Here is a 17,798-nt window from a genome sequence, read left to right as displayed (position 1 = left end):
CGCCATGATGAGCTCGCCGCGATAGACCTCAGCATGATCGCAGTCGCTCTGACACCGTCATGATTAATATGAACTTTAACAGTTATGCCAGTTTGGCTGTATTTTTAAATTCCTGATTTGTTCTATTTTGTTTTTGAACACGAAACCTAATATCAGTATACGAGTGTTAGCTGTGTTCGCCTAATCTAACTGAGCGTGAAAATCTTCAAAATTCGGACTGCCCATTTCGTTTACTCTTTGAGGATTTTCGTCTCTGCTTGCGTTATAATAACGTTACGTTATTACAAAGTTGTTTCATCTTCATTCAATTTCACACTCGATTTCGGATTCGATTTCGGATTGGGAGTCAAATATTTGAATGTTTTTTTAGGAAAATACTTAGCCACACTTATTTGAGGAAATCTCCATAAAAACTTCATGAAAATGTGAGTAACGCAGTTGTGTTACGCAAATGTAACAAAAGTTTGTCACGCATCACAAGGAAACTTGTCAGCGGTTGATCACACAAACGCGTATGATAAAATGTGGTGAAATCGAAAAGCTATCCTGCACGTGTTGCAAATTTTTATCACCATTTCTGTTTCGCAGCTTCAATTTTACCTTGTTACAAAACCTGAGCAGGTTAATTTGAGTTGAGGTTTATTCAAGACAAATTCTTAACGGTAAAGTATCAAAAAATACCCTAAAAATGGCAGAAAACGACGCCGTAAATGGCAACAAGGAAGCACCTACGGACCTCGAAAAGAAGATCATCAAGCAAGTGGAGGTAACGCTGCTATTTTTATCTACAGTCAGAGCTTATGATTAATACATGAGTCTAGTTCTTGATATAATGTCAAACTGGAACTTTCCTACGAATCTTTATGCTAAGTAAATACTTTTTTACCAATGTACTTTAGGCATCGTCAATCATTCAGCAGAACGTTCGACTTATAGGTAACTTAAATCCGTATGGTCAAGCTGGTCAATAAGCGAACTGTACTCTCTGCTCAGTTTGTAGAATGTACAGTACTGAAATGGTTAAAATAAAAAACTGAGTTTTGTGCCCCACTGAAGACTTTGATATTTTTTTGTATTGCACTTACGCTCGGTTTTGTCATTATGATCTCGAGGTCCTGAGACAGTCGTTACGTTATGTGGTGCAATTTAATATACAAGGAAGCAAGCTTTGTCACAGTGGTTCATATCATACTGCATTTCCTTAAAATCTCCCTTTTTAACCCTTTTTGGTGAGAACTGATCTTTAATTTCAAATTTTCTCTTTTCAGTTTTACTTTGGAGATAAAAATCTTCCCAAGGATAGGTTTCTGAGACAAAAAGCTGAAGAAGATGATGGATGTATCCTGTAATTTGAGAGCTGTCAAATGCTTAAATCGGATTGACCTTGTAGCTTAAGAATGCTCTATGTTAAAATCTTAGACCACTGATTACTCTTTAATGTCCACGATTATTAATCAGTGTTGGTACAAACATTTACAGGGTTAAAATCCCACTACCAAATAGCAATTTACAATTTAGTAACAATTCATCGAGTTGTGAAGCTCCCGGGAAGTTTAAAGCATGTCAAGACATAGCAAAGAGTATTCTTTTTCACATAGTGAAGAGTAGCAAGGGTTTGTTGAGTGTCCCTCTCACTTCTCAAGTGTTTCATATGAAGGCATTTCTTCTGAAGAAATATTCCATTTTTAGTACTTCACTCAAAAACCCTCATGATCAGGATGCATAATGGGACTGTAAAGAATGCTTATACAGTTTAATTTTTTTAAAATAAAGGTTATTATTTGGCAGTAGCACAATATGTATATGATTACCACTTGCAGAACGAACTGTTAAACTCTCAAATGCAATTTGGAACATTTGACCCATCCTTGCAAAATCTTTACAATATATAGCAAACAGATCATAAGTGGGGATGAGCATTTAGGTGAGGTTGTGTCCCTGGGATCTAATGCCAAACTCTCTAAACTTCTTTACAAGGAAATATACAGCAGTTATTAGGGAGAAATGAGGATTAGATCAAGAAAGTTAAAAGGTCAGGGAAGTTTTTTCTTTCTTTATAATCACCCTGGTCAAAGTATTAAAAAAGGTGATATCTAATACCCTTAAGACTTCACAATAAAATTACATTTATTGATTGATTTCTTGACAAAAGCCCAGGGATAACATTGGAGTGTCTTGCAACGTTTAACAGACTCAAGGTAAAAATTTGTTATGAAAAATTTAAGATGTGCTCAATTTATTTATTTTTATACAAGTTGCTCCATAAACAGTCTTTGACTTTATCTTCAGGCATTATCAGCAGATACAGATGTGATTGCAAACGCTTTGAGAAAATCAGATGCAGGACTTGTCGAGGTACAAACACTTGATGTGTCAATCTTCTTATTTCTTGGTCAGCCACTCATGGCAAATAGTCAACATCCCTTTTTTCTTTAAAAAACAAGCTCAAATCTTACCAATTACCAGTTTTGCTATGATGAACGGCTAATGCTTGAAATCAATGGCAGAACTTTCTAAGGTGGCCTATTTACATTAACAACTCAGTTAACAAAATCAAATTATCATTTAACACCTCCACCAATGCAGCACCACAGTTTCTTTAGTAACTGCCTCCTTGTATTCAAAAGTTACCATCTTTCTTACTGCACATGGGACACTTTTGACTTTCCTAATCCCAGCAGTTTGCAGGATAAACCTGCCATAGCATCTCTAGAAATTTTTTTCAATATATTGAAATTCAAACTGGGCTCTGAGGCTTGGGGGAATGAAACGAAAGAGATCACTTTCAGGTTAAGGAATGATAAATTAATTTCTTTTGTTTTATTCCCCCTTGCCTCAGGGCCATGTTAGAATTTTTAACCCTTTAACTCCCACCAGTGATCAATATGTAACTTCTCCCAATAATATCCATACATTATCCAGCAAACAGGTAATGAGAATACTCAAACTTATCAGGGAGAAGTTGTCATCTTGATCTAACACCAAATTCTCGTAACTAATTTACAAGGAAATGTGTAGCAGCTAGAGGGGAGAATTAACAATCAGATCTTGGGAGCAAAAGGGTTAATGTAATGAAAATGGCCCAGTCCTTGAGCCCTTATTTTCTTGAAGTACCTGATAAACTAATGAAGATATAACTGAAGTTTTTTCCTCTGTTTTCATTGTTATAGATCACTGAGGATAACAAGAAAATAAGACGAGTCTCGTCCAAACCTCTCCCAGAGAACACTGTTGAAGCAAGACAAACTGCAAAGAGCAAAACAGTCTATTGTGTATGTCTAATTGTTAATTCATATCAATAGAAATACATTGCATCTACTCAAACTGGAGCAGCACATACATTGTAAACTAATGATGAGGCACAAGTGCAACAAACAATTCCAACATTGCGGCGAATCAAATGTCTGGAACTCAGTAATTAACTCATGATTTTTTTCATGGACCCATGATGTTTATATGTAGCAAAGTTGTTGGTCAAATGTCAAGCTCTTATTGTAGTTCTTTTTATTTTTTTATTGTATGCTAACAAACTTTAGTAACTGGAATAAATAAATTTTCTGGGTTATTGGCTGATTTTGGAAGTTTTTATGAAGCTTTTTAGCAAGCTTGCATTGAACAAGTTGTCATTAAGGAAATATCAAATCCAGGAAAGTTTTTTTCCTATATGCATGTACAGCTCACTTTAATACTGACACCACTGTGATCTCCACACAGAAAGGGTTCCCCAAAGATTCCAGTCTTGATCAACTGGAGGAATTCTTTGCTAGTTATGGAAAGGTACGAAGCTGGGACTTGTACTGATTTTATGCATTTGTGTCAAGAATTTTTCAGGGAAAACATAAAGCTTTTTAAGTGCCACGCCAGGATACTATTAATTTTTTTTAAGGCACCGTTTTCAACAGCTTTTTGTGTTGATTGATTGAGGTTGTAATGCCACCAGTTGCTCTATTTTTTTAACCTTCCAACATTTTGATATCATCTATGATCTATGGGTGAACAGATGCATATGGAATGTATTTGTTAAATATCATATGAAGTAGGGAACAATTTGATAATCAACAGTATCCTTGGAAATTTGTTTAAAAAAAAGCGCAGCACTGAAACCTATAATAAGTTTCTGTGTAAAAAATTATTTACCGTAATTTTTGCCAATGAGTTGTTATGAAATAATCGCCGTCCTTGGTTAAACGCCCCGGCGTTAAATCAAGTGATTATTGCGTTTGACGCAACGGTAAGTGGAAACAAAATTGTTACTTTTTGAAAAGCCAGGGGATTGATAGCTAGTTCTTTAGTTACATGATTGTACAACTGTTCGTGTGTTTCAATTTTTTTTTTCAATGTCTTCGTTAGGTTATTTATATCATCATGCGAAAAGATTTGGAACGTGCGTTCAAAGGATCTGTGTTTGTAGAATTTGCGACTGTTGATGAAGCAAAAGCCTTCACGTCTCTGGAGTCAGTGAAGTTCAATGACGAGGAACTGATTAAAATGATGAAGTAAGTAGCTAGAGCTATGCAGGATTTCACAATGAAGAAAATCCAAGGAAACTGTGTTTGAATGGAGTTTTTGAATCATTTATCATGATGGCAATAAAATTGGATGAGTGCGAGGAACATTTTTTCTGTGATTTCTTTCGCAGTGGGTTAATGAAAACGACCTTGTTATACCTTTAACATAATTTTTTTGTTTTTGATTTTGATTTTGTGTTTTTGTTTTGTTTTTTAGCTTGTTTGTTTGAATGCATTTTAACACCAGCAAAGCAGGCATAGCAAAGAAAAATGTTTTTTAGAGTTTTTTCCAGTTTCGTTTGGCTGTCTCGTTATTTGCACATGGGCTTTTATTATTTTTTTTTTCTGAGACTGAAATTCTGATGACATCAAATCATTATCCCAGAGTGGCTTTTACACAGAAGGATAGCCTTGCAATCGGCAGTCTCGACTCGAAAATCGATCCTCAACTCTCGGAGCTTTTAAGGTTCAAGTTTCGACCTGCGATGGATTCAGATGTCATCCTTGAACCCAGATTAAAAGTGATTTACAAAGCACTTGACAATCGGCTCAAGTTATAAATAATGTACGCTTAAGGTGCGCCTTATCGTTATCTAAACGTGAAGTATTTCTGCAATAGGGGTGATTACTATAAGAAGAAAGAAAGAGAAAATCCTCACAAGAAAGAGGAGAACAAGAGAAAGGCCGAGTAAGTGTGTTCATGTATAAAATGTTTTTGTCATAGAAAATTATGAGTTGTTCATCGTGGTATTTTTTCTGGGATAAAGTAACTTTTCATCGTTTGCAGAGTCAGGCTATCAACTGTACTGATCTTCATTGATTCTCTAATGGAGAAATTTTACGAAATTATCCTGACCAGTTCCTTTCTTTTCTCTTTTTTCTTTCCAAGAAAAAATGACGATGCAAAAGAAACGAAAGAAGAAAGCAAAGAAGATGCAGAGGAAAAAGAGGTATAGGCTAGAATTCTCATTAAATCTTTAAATTTTATCCGTTATCAAAGTCTGGCTTCTCCTTACAAGGGCTATACATTATCTTACAAACAGGTAATGAGAAAGTACCCGTCTATCAGCACGAGGATTTTGTGTAGATGGAACACCAAATTCTCTAAACTGGTTGACTAAACACGTAAAGTAGCTATAAGGGAGTATTGATGACTAGATCGGGGAGTTTATGGCCCGTCAAATTTCTTTGCGCATCTTTACTGTGCATAATTTTTTATATGATCAGCAAAAGCACTTTTAAAAATAGTGGCTCGTTTCTCTTCGACTGAAGATCGCTCGCGAGGTTTCTCGCCATTTTCTCGTAGATGTCGTATTTAAAACCTTTAATTACTTTTTAATTTTAGCAATTGTAACTTTCTTTTTTAAAAATGAATTTCCGTAGAAAATATACCAACGCAAATCTAATACAGTAGATCAAGAAAGATGGTAAATTTTGAGATCGCTTCTGGAATGAAAATCTGTGACGATTCTATTCAATTGTCACTAGCGTAGGACAACAATTAAAGCTTAGTTCCCACGCCTTCGATTTTTGCGATCCGATAGCTCAGAGATCATTTTAAACTAGAATATGGTACCGTATTACCAGTGAGAAAGGTCCTTGTAACGCAGTTGTAGAACAGTCAACAGCACAAGCCGAAAGTCTGCGCCTGTAATCTTCTTGGGGACTCGGACGCAGTTTAACCCTTTTTCTGTCCCACTTTGTTACCAATCGATTTTATCTTTCCTTAGATGTACAATGTCAAAAACAAACTTTGCAAACGTGTCGGCAAGTACTTTGAGCTAGGTTGATATAATTTCTTGTTTCTTCATTGGAGCGCGGAATCTGAAGGTCTGAGGTTCGATTCCTCATGGGAACTCAGAAGTTTTTCTTTGTCCCACGCTCGTGATAAGACGAAAAACATCTTTCATAATTCTTTACCGAGCTCAAAACTTACCATCTCACTTATTCTATTTACAGCTCATTTATTTTTAAAATTTGTCATATTTTTAGGAGGCCTTGAAGTATGACAGTGGCTGTGTGCTGCATTTCAAAAATGTAGGCGAACAGACATCTCGTGAAGACCTGAAGGTAGAGGGGTTTTGAAATTAATTTATTCGTGATTATTGTTGTTATCATTATTGTTATTATGATTATTATTATTTTACAGTTGAGGTCAGAAATCACGTAGAGATTTATTGAAAACCATCGTTAAAGGTACATGTACCTCCCACCCTCCCCTCCCTCTCTGTGTGAATTTAGCGGTGAGGAACTATTTCCTAGTAACTTGTCAATGTGCTCTGTCCTTTCTTTTCTTTTGATTAAAGCTGAATACCCAATGTCGAGAAATGAAAAACCGCACTATAAAATCGATGGTTTGTAGTGTGAAAACCGAAAAATGCACAGATTCCCTTAGATACATGTTGATCTTAAACTTTGCGGGAAAAAATAATGTAGTTTCTTCTTCTTTCTTCAAGTTCATGTGTCCTCGTTTCCTCGTTTCAAACTAACCCTCAAAAGTGGAAACGTGGCATCGAGACTACGAAGGCTAATTAACACGCAAGCCATGGAAACAGAGGAAACAGAGGAGATGAATAATTCTGCCATTGTTGAATAAGGTCTATAGAAATGTGTTAAAATCATAAACTCACTACGGTCCTTTTTGCATTACAGAGTCTGTTCGGTGAGCATGAAGATATCGCTTGGGTGGACTTCACCAGAGGAGAAACAGAGGTTTGTGCAATTAGAGCATCCTTCTGTACAAAGGTTTCTTGCCTCCAAGACTCGTTGTTGTGGAGAGCCTGGTTAAGAGCGGTGTGATAAGAGAAGAACACAAAGATACACACGTTGTAGACAAAACATCACCCCATACTTTTTTCTTACTTTTTATCAGCCTACAGCACGACACGTGATCTGCGATGTATTGCCCAAAAATAATCGAATATTGTGCTCATGCGTAGTAGGATCATCGCCTACTGTCACAAATGATCAAATGGCCCCAAAATTGTCTGAGAGTGATTCCTGAAAATAACCATGAGTAATAAACCTTCTGATCTGAATCTACGTTTAATTTGCTTAATCGAGGAAATTGTCAAATTTGAGCTAACCACAGACGGCCGATAAGTCTGCCCAGGCTAAAATTTCGCTTATGATTTTGAGTCTGTCAAGAGAAAATTCGCGCAAGGCTTGGAGTATTTTTAACCGAATTATGTTGACAGTGCAGTTCTCTGTTGCAGGGCTTCATTCGTTTCTCTAAAGAGGGAGGAGCCCAGCGAGCCATTGACGCTCTAAAGGAAGCAAACGACGGTAAAATACTCATCAGGGATGTGGAAACAACTCTTCGGGTCCTAGAAGGTACAAGTTTGTTTGTATGATCGAAAGCTGGGGCTCAAACTCTCGACCTTTCACAAATATTTGGAGCTTTACCAGTAGAGCCAACTAAAAGACGCTGAAAATGTTCCTAAACCCTCTCCATCTTTCTCAATCCTACTCTAAATTTGCAGATGAACTCCTTACTCAAATACATTTTTGTATTTATTTTCTTTTGAAGGTGAGGAAGAAAAGAATTATTGGTTAAAAACAAAAGAAGACAGAGAAAAAGCCAAGCAGAAGAAAGGTAACTTTTGACATGCGCGCGTCTTGTTGTTAATGTTCTCGAAAATAAAGATACAACTATTATGTGCCTCAGAGACAATGCCTTTTTATTCTCTGTGTCCTTTAAAAAGACGCGAATTCTTTCCTTTGGCTTGTCATTTCTTCTACAGAGAAATTAAGCCTGTATTTCCTCAGGAGTGACTAGCATTTGTTTCCTTCTTACAATATCACCCCTGAATCAAACATAAAGGCAATGGTCTTCAACTCTAGGAGCACTTGATTGTTAAACAAATTCTTCTTGTCACCATCATAGAGAATTTGTAGAGAGCAGTAACGAGAATAAACCCACTTATGTTGAGGTGTAAGGGGTCAACCCTTTATTCTTAAGGAGTAAGGAATAAAGGGTTGATAAGTAATTCCTTTCATTTCTCTCTACATTGTCAGTATAGAACAAACATCGCGGTTATGAGAATACAGACAATGATCACACATTCGAGTAGCTCTTGATTAAACAAGTTCTCCTTGTCAACACCATAGGGAATGTATTGAGGACACTATCGAGAATATACATACTGATCTTGAGGTGTAAAGGGTTTAAGGGTTTCTCGAAGTAGATACTTTTGTATTTGTTACTGGGGACTGTAATTTTTTTTTTTTTAGGAAGGAAATTTAAAGGAGGACAAGGCGGTCGAGGTGGTCGGCCTCAAAGAAAAAGACGAACTTCCGACAGGCTGGAAGGAAAACGAAACGATGGAAACGACGAAAAATCGACAGCGACTCACACGAGATTTGATGAAGGGGAACCTTCCGCTAAGAAAACGAAGACAGACGATGATTGATCTCAAGGGACTCGTCGTATGCACTGCGCATGCACAACCGGCTTTAGTTTTTATTGCTCTAGTTTTGGTGCATTTTTTACATCTCAAGAACAAGATGTTTTAGTTTTAAACTAACTTATTATAGTAGCTCTTTCTCAGAGCCGTTATCCTATAGGTCGATCACTAAGGAACGGGAGGCGCTTTCTTTTTCAGGTCGCGTAGAAACCAAACCCCATTTTTAGTTTTTGTTAGTTTGATTATTTTATTATCTAACCAATCATGTACTTAGAGAAATTGCTTTCTTTCCAAGCCTTTGTAACTGTGGCGCTGGCCAGAGGCTGGAAACTAGACCAGTAGTTAAATTGTTTTGCAAAATTAGTGGTACTGGTTTTTTGGGGGTCCTCCTAAATGGAGTAGAAGGAGGTTCCCTTTGTATAAGAGAATACTTTCTACGGAAGGGTTGAAAAGCAATGAAGTTGCATCGGTGAAGCAGAGGGAAAACAAAGGATTTTCTTGAAATTTGTTCACCACCTCTTTCACTTGATTAGAAATGATTTCGAACTTGTTCAGTTTCACGTTGATGATAATAGAGTGCTTTTTGATTGAGTGTCGTGAAACAAAACCAAAATTCGTAGAAAAGGTTGTGGATACAGAGAATATATTTAAGAGCCAATGAGAACTCAAAGTTAAAAAAACCAAACTATCTATAGGGCGGGAAAACGCGGGCGATCAAGTAATGATTGGTTTCAGTTTTGCATCGGATCGGTTGAGCGAGTGGTGGAGGTTTTCTGGACCAATCACAGAACATTGTTATCAAGTAAAACCAAAACAATCCCGGGTTGCTTTCGACACTCGACTGAAAACTGCGGTATTAGTAGCTCTAGGGAATTTAAGAAAACTACGATAAGCGGCAACGATAGCGTCACCAAACGAAAGGTTTACTGAGCAGAACAATGGCTGTGCACGTGCGTTGTAAATCTTTGTAAATTACTTAGCGTCCTCTGCCAACAATAACGTGAAATGACCAAACTTTGCGGTTTTTTTGGAGAACGTGAACGACGACGGCTAATTTGTTAAACTTCTATTTCTAATGAAACGCTGTGTTCCATGTTCAGTTTCGAGATAATTTTGACAGTGAGAAACAAATTAAATGACTTAAGAGTATCGCGAGATTCGTAAGCAAAACTTAAGTTTGTTTTTAACCCCGTACACCCTAACATCAGTATGTATGTTCTCTATACTTTTCTGTGCTGGCAAGGAGAATTTGTTTAGTTGTTTTGTTTTAGTTTTTTTTTTGTTTGAGTTGTCCACGGCGTCGCCGTCGTAGTTTCTTAAAATCCCTATTTTCTTAGAAATCACGGTTGCTGTATTATTTAACCGATGCCCACTCGAAAAAGCGAAGCTGGAGACTCAGGAAATGGTGTTGAGTGTACTGATCACTTTTGACTGAAAGAAATCTTATTCCACCGCAATTTTGACTTTTTTATATTTTACTTTTATTTAATCATTCCTTACTTTGTTTTTTCTACTTAGTAATGTCTTGAAATAACGAAACAAGGCATCAATAATTATTTTGGACTGAAACTTAGAAAAATTAGTCTTAGTAAGTTAGTTAATCGTTTGTCATGTCGTGGCTAGCCTCCCATGGATGTAATAAACGAATTTGACCTAATTATCACTGTACATCGATCATGTCATTGATGCGAAAACACGGCCTTTTTTTAGCATAATGTAATCTTCACCAAAGAATGGAGGGCTTGCCCAGAGTCCGAGATGTAGCGCAACTTCTCAATTATTTCACACAGCGCGTTGGCTCTCCGACGGATGAATTATTTTTCATTCCTTGTTTAATGATATCGCAAAAATTGGTATCATGTCAATATGAACCTATCTTTCTGATCTACTATTTTATTCTCCTGACCAGCTTACCAGGTAATGTATTGAAATCGCAAGGAGAGGTTACGTCTTGATCAATTCTCTAAGTCAAATGGCTTAACTACGCGTCACCCGATCTAGGCACGGTTTTCATTGGCCTTTCATTTAATAAATTCTATTTTTGGACAAGAAGTAATTTAATAAATTCTATTTTTGGACAAGAAGTAATGAAACGACCTGAAATACAGATACGATAATTTTCAAGGGGTTTGCCCAAATAAAGTTTTAGTCGAGGGTCTTAACTCTTTAACTCCCAAGATTTCATGAGTAATTCTCCTTACTGTCTGCCATACAGTTTATGTGTGATGATTGATCCGACACCAAATTCTCCAAATTAACATAATGAGAATCGTTTGGCAGACAGTAAGGAGAATTACTAATGAGATCTTGGGAGTTTAAGGGTTTAACCCTCTTATTCGCAATCGTTAGCCGAACGCTTTTAAATATATTGCTGAAAGTGAGAGACCTCTCCCAAAGCCTGGCAGTTTTTTTTAGGCTTCCTCTCCTTATAATTATGATGCTGTAAATCTTTTTATCGTTTATGTTAAAAAAAATGGCAAATAAATGGATGATGATGATGCCTCAAGTCGAGATGAAAACATTTTTGTTTCTTGAAAGGCTGTCCCATGCAGGAGTGGAATAGTTTATCGTTGGAGAGCATTTTGTCGTTGTCCGATCGATGTTTGCCTCGTTCTTGTCATGCGTATTTCATCAGGACTCACGCGATGATTACTTGAAACAATGCGACGCGAACGAAAGCAGCAGCAGCAACAACAAAAGGCAAATTTGACGCTGTTTTTCCTAAACTCTGGGCAAAACAATGCATACACTGCGGTATTTACCCAGGAGCTTGATGCTGGAGCTATAAATAATAGCCAAATCTGCGAGAGTAGCTTTAGGTCTGGCTCCAATCCCTCTAGAACACGACATTCATCCAAAAAGTTGAATAAAATACTTGGTCCCCAGCAAAGGACAAATCCAAGAACAGCGAAAACCAACAAACGTATCGATTTTGATTTGTGTTTTGCCACAGCGCTATGAATGGCTCCATTTTTGCTTCTTTTCCACAAGCGAACTGCAACTCTTGTATATGCAACTATCATGTAGATGAGAGGAATAAAAAACGCCACAATAGTGTACACTGTTTGCGATAGCAGAATTTGCCAAGTGCCCGTCGGTCTGTCGCATAAAATATATTCCTCGCACTTCTGAGTTCTGTTGACTTCCTGACAGAATTCGATGGGGCGGACAGTTACACTTGGGGCAAACGAAATTGAAGATGACACAGCGTATACCCAAATAGCTGTAACCATCAGTACGTACGACTTCAGAGGCGTGGAAATCAGACTTTTAAAAGGCTGTAGGATGTTTTTTTGTCTTTCCCAAGCAATGGCGACCAAGGTGCCGAAAATAGCTGCCGGGCACGCGTGTTCAATAAAGATGGAAACTTTGCACATTACCGGATCCCTTCTTGAAAAACTTCGAGTGAAATTCATAGCGAACAAAAGATGAAACAAAAAATGAGTCAAAGATAAATGAAAGATTAAAAAACTGGAAAAGTTTTTCCGCAATTGTCCACCGTAACATAACGTAAATCACGAAAATATCAAGGATAGTCCCAAAACTAAAGAGACAGTAAAACACAATAAGAGAACTAAACCAGAACGTAGACAAGTCTAGATATTCGACTTCAGCAGATGAGAAATTTTGATTGTTCGGGATGAAGGTTGCAAATTCTAGCGTGTCATTCATTTTAGCCAAGTTGTTACGCAGTTGGCGATAAAATATTATTTTAGCTTTAAGTGTAAACCACTCCACTTTTAAATAATAATTAATTAAAAAGCTAAGTTCCTTTCTTGTTTAATCTTTTAAACCAATAGCAATGTCCCTTTTCGCGAACAAATCTTTTAGGTTTATTGATAACAGCCTCCGACAGTGCACGTGACTAATACAAAAGCGCCATCCGTCTTTTGTAATGGTTATTACTTAGCGAGGAATTTTTATCTTCAAGTTTGTTGTGATAAAGGAGGAATGAATGAAAGTTATTAAGCTCTGCCTCGGTTTAATTGCCAAATACTGTCACCAACTGTTTTAATTTCATGATAAATCCACATAAGCAATCTGATTACGAGTTAAGAGGAATTTTGTTCTATCATGGCAAGCTGGTACGCGGTGTTTTGTTTAGGTTAAAATCCTGGGAACTGCGTCTTCTACGTTTAATTTGAACTCAGACCAAAAAAATAAGCCAGAGAAATTCTTGAAACGTTTTTATAAAAATCATTACTTTCACTAACCGTTAATTGAGAAGATTTCTGTTTACTTTTTAGCGCTAAAACGTTCAGATCATTTCTTTTTTCAGCTGTTTGGCAGACTTAAAAAACAAATATTATTAGGTAAAATAAGAAATTTCGAAAAGATGAACCCTTGTCTTCGGTGCCACAAAGAAATCATAAGATGTTCAATCTACATAGAATTAACTGCTAACTTCAGGGTAAGAGAAACTCATTTATCATATAGTTTTATCTGTGCATTTGATGATAATACGAATTTATCTTAAACTGAAATGACGAAGGCCTTTTGTGTGCGTGTTCTTAGCCCCAGTTCGAAAAACTTTTTTCCCTTACAAGGTTTTCAATATTTACGGATCAAAGATAAAGCTTACCGGATGAAGTTAGGATAAGAGTGATAAAGACTTTTGGTAGCGCCTTGCGCCATTGTGCGCTACTAATTTGTGCGTAATTAATTTGTGCATGAGTTATTTGTTGTCTCAGTTTTGGGCCTGTGTCTTTGGACCAAAACTTTCTGGATCTTTTATTGACCAAGATAAGGTTATTCTTATATGAAAAAAATAAATAAATAAATAAACGGAAATTACCCGTCGTTCGATTCCTTTACAAATCAAAAAAATGCGGTGAAATCAGAACGAAGGGCGTCTCGAAATTTTGGATCATTTTGCAAATGTAATTAATTGGCCAAAATCAACATAAAACCTTCACACTAAAATTGAGAAATTTTCAAGTAAGTTCAAAAGTAATCCGGGAGTGCATTGGTCTTGCTTCACTTTGCTCTGTGATTGGTCCAAGAAACTCGCACCACCCTCTCAACCAATCAGATACATGGCCTAAACCAATTACCACTTGGTCGCCCGCGTTTTCCCGCGCTTTAGGTAGTTTGCCTGCTTTTACTTTGAGCCCTGATTGGCTCCTTAATGTAATTTCCTTTCTTCTGATCGGCCGTTATGATTACTTAGGCTCTAATTTGCAAGGAACAAAAACTCCTCAAAAGTAAGAACAAACCAAAAAGTAATTTGGATGGAAAAGACGAATTCCGACCAAGTTTCGTGAAACCAAACCCAAAGCAAACACAACAAACCAAAGGATCAAAATAAAGGAAAAACGCCAGTCGAGTAAAACTGACATTCTACCTGATGCTCGGAAAAACGCGTGTGACCAAGTCACAGTTGCTTTCAGCTTTGAATTTGTTTGTTTAGAGGACGTTGGCACATCTAAGAGTGAAATAGTACAATTTTCATTTGAGTGTCTAATCTGCGTCAATTCGGCTTCTCTTTGCTCTGTGATTGGTTCAGAAAACCCGCGCTAACTTCCCAACCAATCAGATGTAAAACTAAAACCAATCACGATTTGGTCATCCGCGTTTTCCCGCACTTTGGGCGGTTTGCTTAGTTTTTCTTTTGAAGTTCTCGTTGGTTCTTGAGGGTATTTTTGTTCCTTACTAATAGTTGTTGGGATTACTGTGGTTTTGGTTTTACAACGCTCAACCGAAAAGTGCTCTAAAGCAAAACTAAAGTAATCCTGAACTCTCCATAATAAAAATCTCTCTAGGAATCAAGAAAATAGAGAAGAAAAAGAGAGGAAATTAATTTGGAAAGAAAATTAACTAAGAAAATGAAATAAAATTAATTAAGACAAATCTACCTGGGCGGTAGTCGTATTTCTTTGTCACACGGCAAGTTCGGTTTTAATTTCTTACATTTGCGTTTAATGGGCACGTTTTTACTTCCTTTGTAGCAGCTAAATAAACAACTGTACCAGACATTTAATTTACTAAAACCAACAACTAAAAGCTAGATATCTCGTGCATTTAAATGGACCTGACATCTGTCAACAATGGGCTTTAATAACTGTCTCACCGAAGGAACTTGTACGACAGAGAGTTCATTAGTTTTTTTTTTTAAGGGAAAAAAAAAACCTAAGTTCATCTTACAATGGTTCTCTATAGTATCGAGAACAGTAATCGTGTTTGATTTTTCTAAGCCACGACAAAAACCTCCTAATGACAAATACGCAACTGACGAAGCCAGTTAATCAATAAAGTTATTAAAACACCTCCCACCGAGGTTTACCTTGAAATATTTTTTTGAATTTTATCAGTGTCTTCGTTTTGCATAATTATAGTAGTGTTCGAACAATTATCCTCTCTTACCATAAGCCTAAGCCTAAGACAAGAAAGTTGTGCGCGGGAACATCTTATTAACATCTTTTTGACATCTTCTTGACATTTTATTGACTTAATTAAAGATCCCATGCTATATTATCAGAAGTTCATATTCTGCCTAAACAGGGGGAAGCTTTTAAACAGAGAAGTTTGACATTTGAATTATTTTTCTGGCTTGGAACGTGTCTATCACATCTTCTTTCTCCACTTCCACCGACTGGTAAGCAACATGAGGTTTTAATTTTTTGAAATGTAATTACCAATCATTCCGCACAATAACACACATATTTTAAATCACATTGACAAAAAAACGGCTACTGTAAATAGTAGATTTTTAATCATGGAAACGTTATTTCAGTTGTTCTTGTTTTTGCGCAAGTCGGTCCAATAAGTGGTGCTTGTCTTGCAGTATAAGGCTTTCAAGAAATAAATTGTTAACATTCTCACCTAAAACCCATTTTTGTCCTTTTTACAGGGCGCACTCGTCATTTCCAAGATCATTGGTAATCATTTTGACAACAGCTTGCGCAAGGACAAGTTTTCCTCGGCAGCATAACCGGATTCGTTTTTGTACGAAACTCGCGATCCGTGAGTGGTTTAATGGATATTTGATAAAACTCTAAGAGACAATGAATGCGACATTTGGAAATTTGACTTTTAATGGCACAGAGTACTCCGGTTCATGGACAGATAAAATTGAAATGTTTTCTTTGCTTGTCTACGTCGTCGTGTTCGGAGTCGGCGGCGTGTTAGACATTTTTGTCATCTACGTAATGTTACGAAGTGGACAACTAAGGAAAAATTTTGCCAGCTTTTTACTTTTTCATTTATCTGTGACTCATCTACTGTTTCATTTTGTAATCGTCATGAATTTTTACAGGGGTCTGTTTAAAGGAGATATTCAGTCTTGTAAGGCGTTTGCCTTTGTCGACCGCGCATGCCCAGCCGCTATTTTTAGCACGTTAGCTGCTATTGCGTGGGATAGACTCAAAAACATCTTACAGCCTTTTAAGAGTCTGATTTACAAACCCCTTCGTTCATATTTAATAATGACTGGAGTCATTTGGGCCTATGCTGTGTTATCTTCCATTTCGTTTGTTCACAGTGTGAAGGTACGGACTGTGAACTATTGTCGGGCAGAAAACAACAGTGATTCATGTAGACAGTATATGTTCTGCGACACATCGCGATCTACTCGGCAAATTCAGCTTTCTGAGACGATTTATTTTTTTGTGGCGTTTATCATGCCTCTTTCCTATATAGCAGTTGCGTACACAAGAATTGCAGTTCGCTTGTGGAACAGAAGCAAAAATGGAGCTATTCACAGCGCTGTGGCGAAACACAAGTCAAAATCTATTCGCTTGTTGGTTGTAGCCGTGTTTGGCTTCGTTCTTTGCTGGGGACCAAGTATTTTGGGCAGCATGTTAGATAAATTTCAAGTTTTTGACGGAGTGCCTGGAGTGACGAAATATTTTTTAATGATATGGTTCATGTTTATCGCACCAGCATCAAGCTCTTGTGTTAGTACTGCTGTATACGCTTTTTTTTGCCCTGAATTTAGGAAAAATAGCATCAAATTTGCTTGTTGTTGTTGTTATTGTTGTTGCTGCTGTAAATCGTCTCGTAATCACCGGATTAGTCCCGATGACGAGATACGTTTACAAACGAGAACGTGGCAAACTTTGATACGAAGACAGCAGGTCGATCAGAAATAAAGAAATATTTGCTTTCTTCAGTGGTTGGGCCCCGAATAATTTGGGATCCATGTCAGTGGTATAAGCGTGAGATAGACACGTCATGTTCGAAAACATGTAAAGCACCCACATAAGGCAACCTTCATACTTCAGTTGCATTGTAGAGGAAGATTGTAGGAGTACATTATGTTTTCCCATATCTAACGTAGCTAGGAATGACGTCAAACAACTGCAAGACACGAAGCAGTATTGACTCTGAGCTTGAGACTGCTGTTGACAGTTTTGTTTATAACTTATTACAGGACAATAAAATTTAAGAATTTGGTTTATAAGTTAGTCATATATACAGAAAAAATATGCATTAAGGTGATCAAAAGAACATCTCTGTGACAAGAACATAAACTAGGGTTGTTGCAAAAGATTCTTTGTTAGATATTAATGAGGGATATTGTAGGCGGGCTGCACGCAGGAAAAATCCTATTAGGCTAACTCTTCTAATGAATATAAGGATAAGTTTCCAAAGAAACTTTGAGTGATCCAATGGGCGACCTACAATTTTGGAGCCTTGTTCTTAACGGTTCAATCGCATTTTTGTGATACACTACATAATTCACCGAAGTATTACCGCGCTTGTAAATAATGGTGTTGGGGCCGACTAGCGGCCGAATGAACGAAATGCGAACTGATATTGATTAGATCACGTGGCTTAGTAGCACATGGTTTTGTATAAGAGTAGTTTCGTGCCGGGGACTGTGAATGCAATGTTCGTTTGTTGCAGTTTTGTACTTTCCCCACCGTTTATCGCACAGAATATT

At 37.1% G+C, this 17,798-nt stretch overlaps 2 protein-coding genes across 2 annotated transcripts; both read left to right on the top strand.

Annotated features, from left to right (window-relative positions):
• The first annotated feature begins 261 nt into the window (after positions 1-261).
• Positions 262-9,274, top strand: LOC131777067 (lupus La protein). Its single transcript, XM_059093284.2, has 14 exons — positions 262-766; positions 1,269-1,338; positions 2,158-2,198; positions 2,290-2,355; positions 3,171-3,272; positions 3,715-3,777; positions 4,351-4,496; positions 5,128-5,196; positions 5,398-5,458; positions 6,501-6,578; positions 7,161-7,220; positions 7,724-7,841; positions 8,038-8,103; positions 8,742-9,274. The coding sequence occupies exons 1-14, from the start codon at positions 689-691 to the stop codon at positions 8,918-8,920; spliced, it is 1,197 nt and encodes a 398-aa protein (XP_058949267.1). The 5' UTR covers positions 262-688; the 3' UTR covers positions 8,921-9,274.
• Positions 9,275-13,249: 3,975 nt separating this feature from the next.
• LOC131777083 (pyroglutamylated RF-amide peptide receptor-like) lies at positions 13,250-17,301 on the top strand. Its single transcript, XM_059093309.2, has 3 exons — positions 13,250-13,325; positions 15,416-15,509; positions 15,765-17,301. The coding sequence occupies exon 3, from the start codon at positions 15,919-15,921 to the stop codon at positions 17,002-17,004; it is 1,086 nt and encodes a 361-aa protein (XP_058949292.2). The 5' UTR covers positions 13,250-13,325; positions 15,416-15,509; positions 15,765-15,918; the 3' UTR covers positions 17,005-17,301.
• The last annotated feature ends 497 nt before the right edge of the window (positions 17,302-17,798 follow it).

The sequence above is a fragment of the Pocillopora verrucosa genome, chromosome 13, assembly GCF_036669915.1.
Source record: "Pocillopora verrucosa isolate sample1 chromosome 13, ASM3666991v2, whole genome shotgun sequence".
Lineage (NCBI taxonomy): Eukaryota > Metazoa > Cnidaria > Anthozoa > Scleractinia > Pocilloporidae > Pocillopora > Pocillopora verrucosa.
The sequence above is the reverse complement of the archived record's forward strand: the minus strand, read 5'-3'. Positions and strand labels throughout refer to the sequence as shown.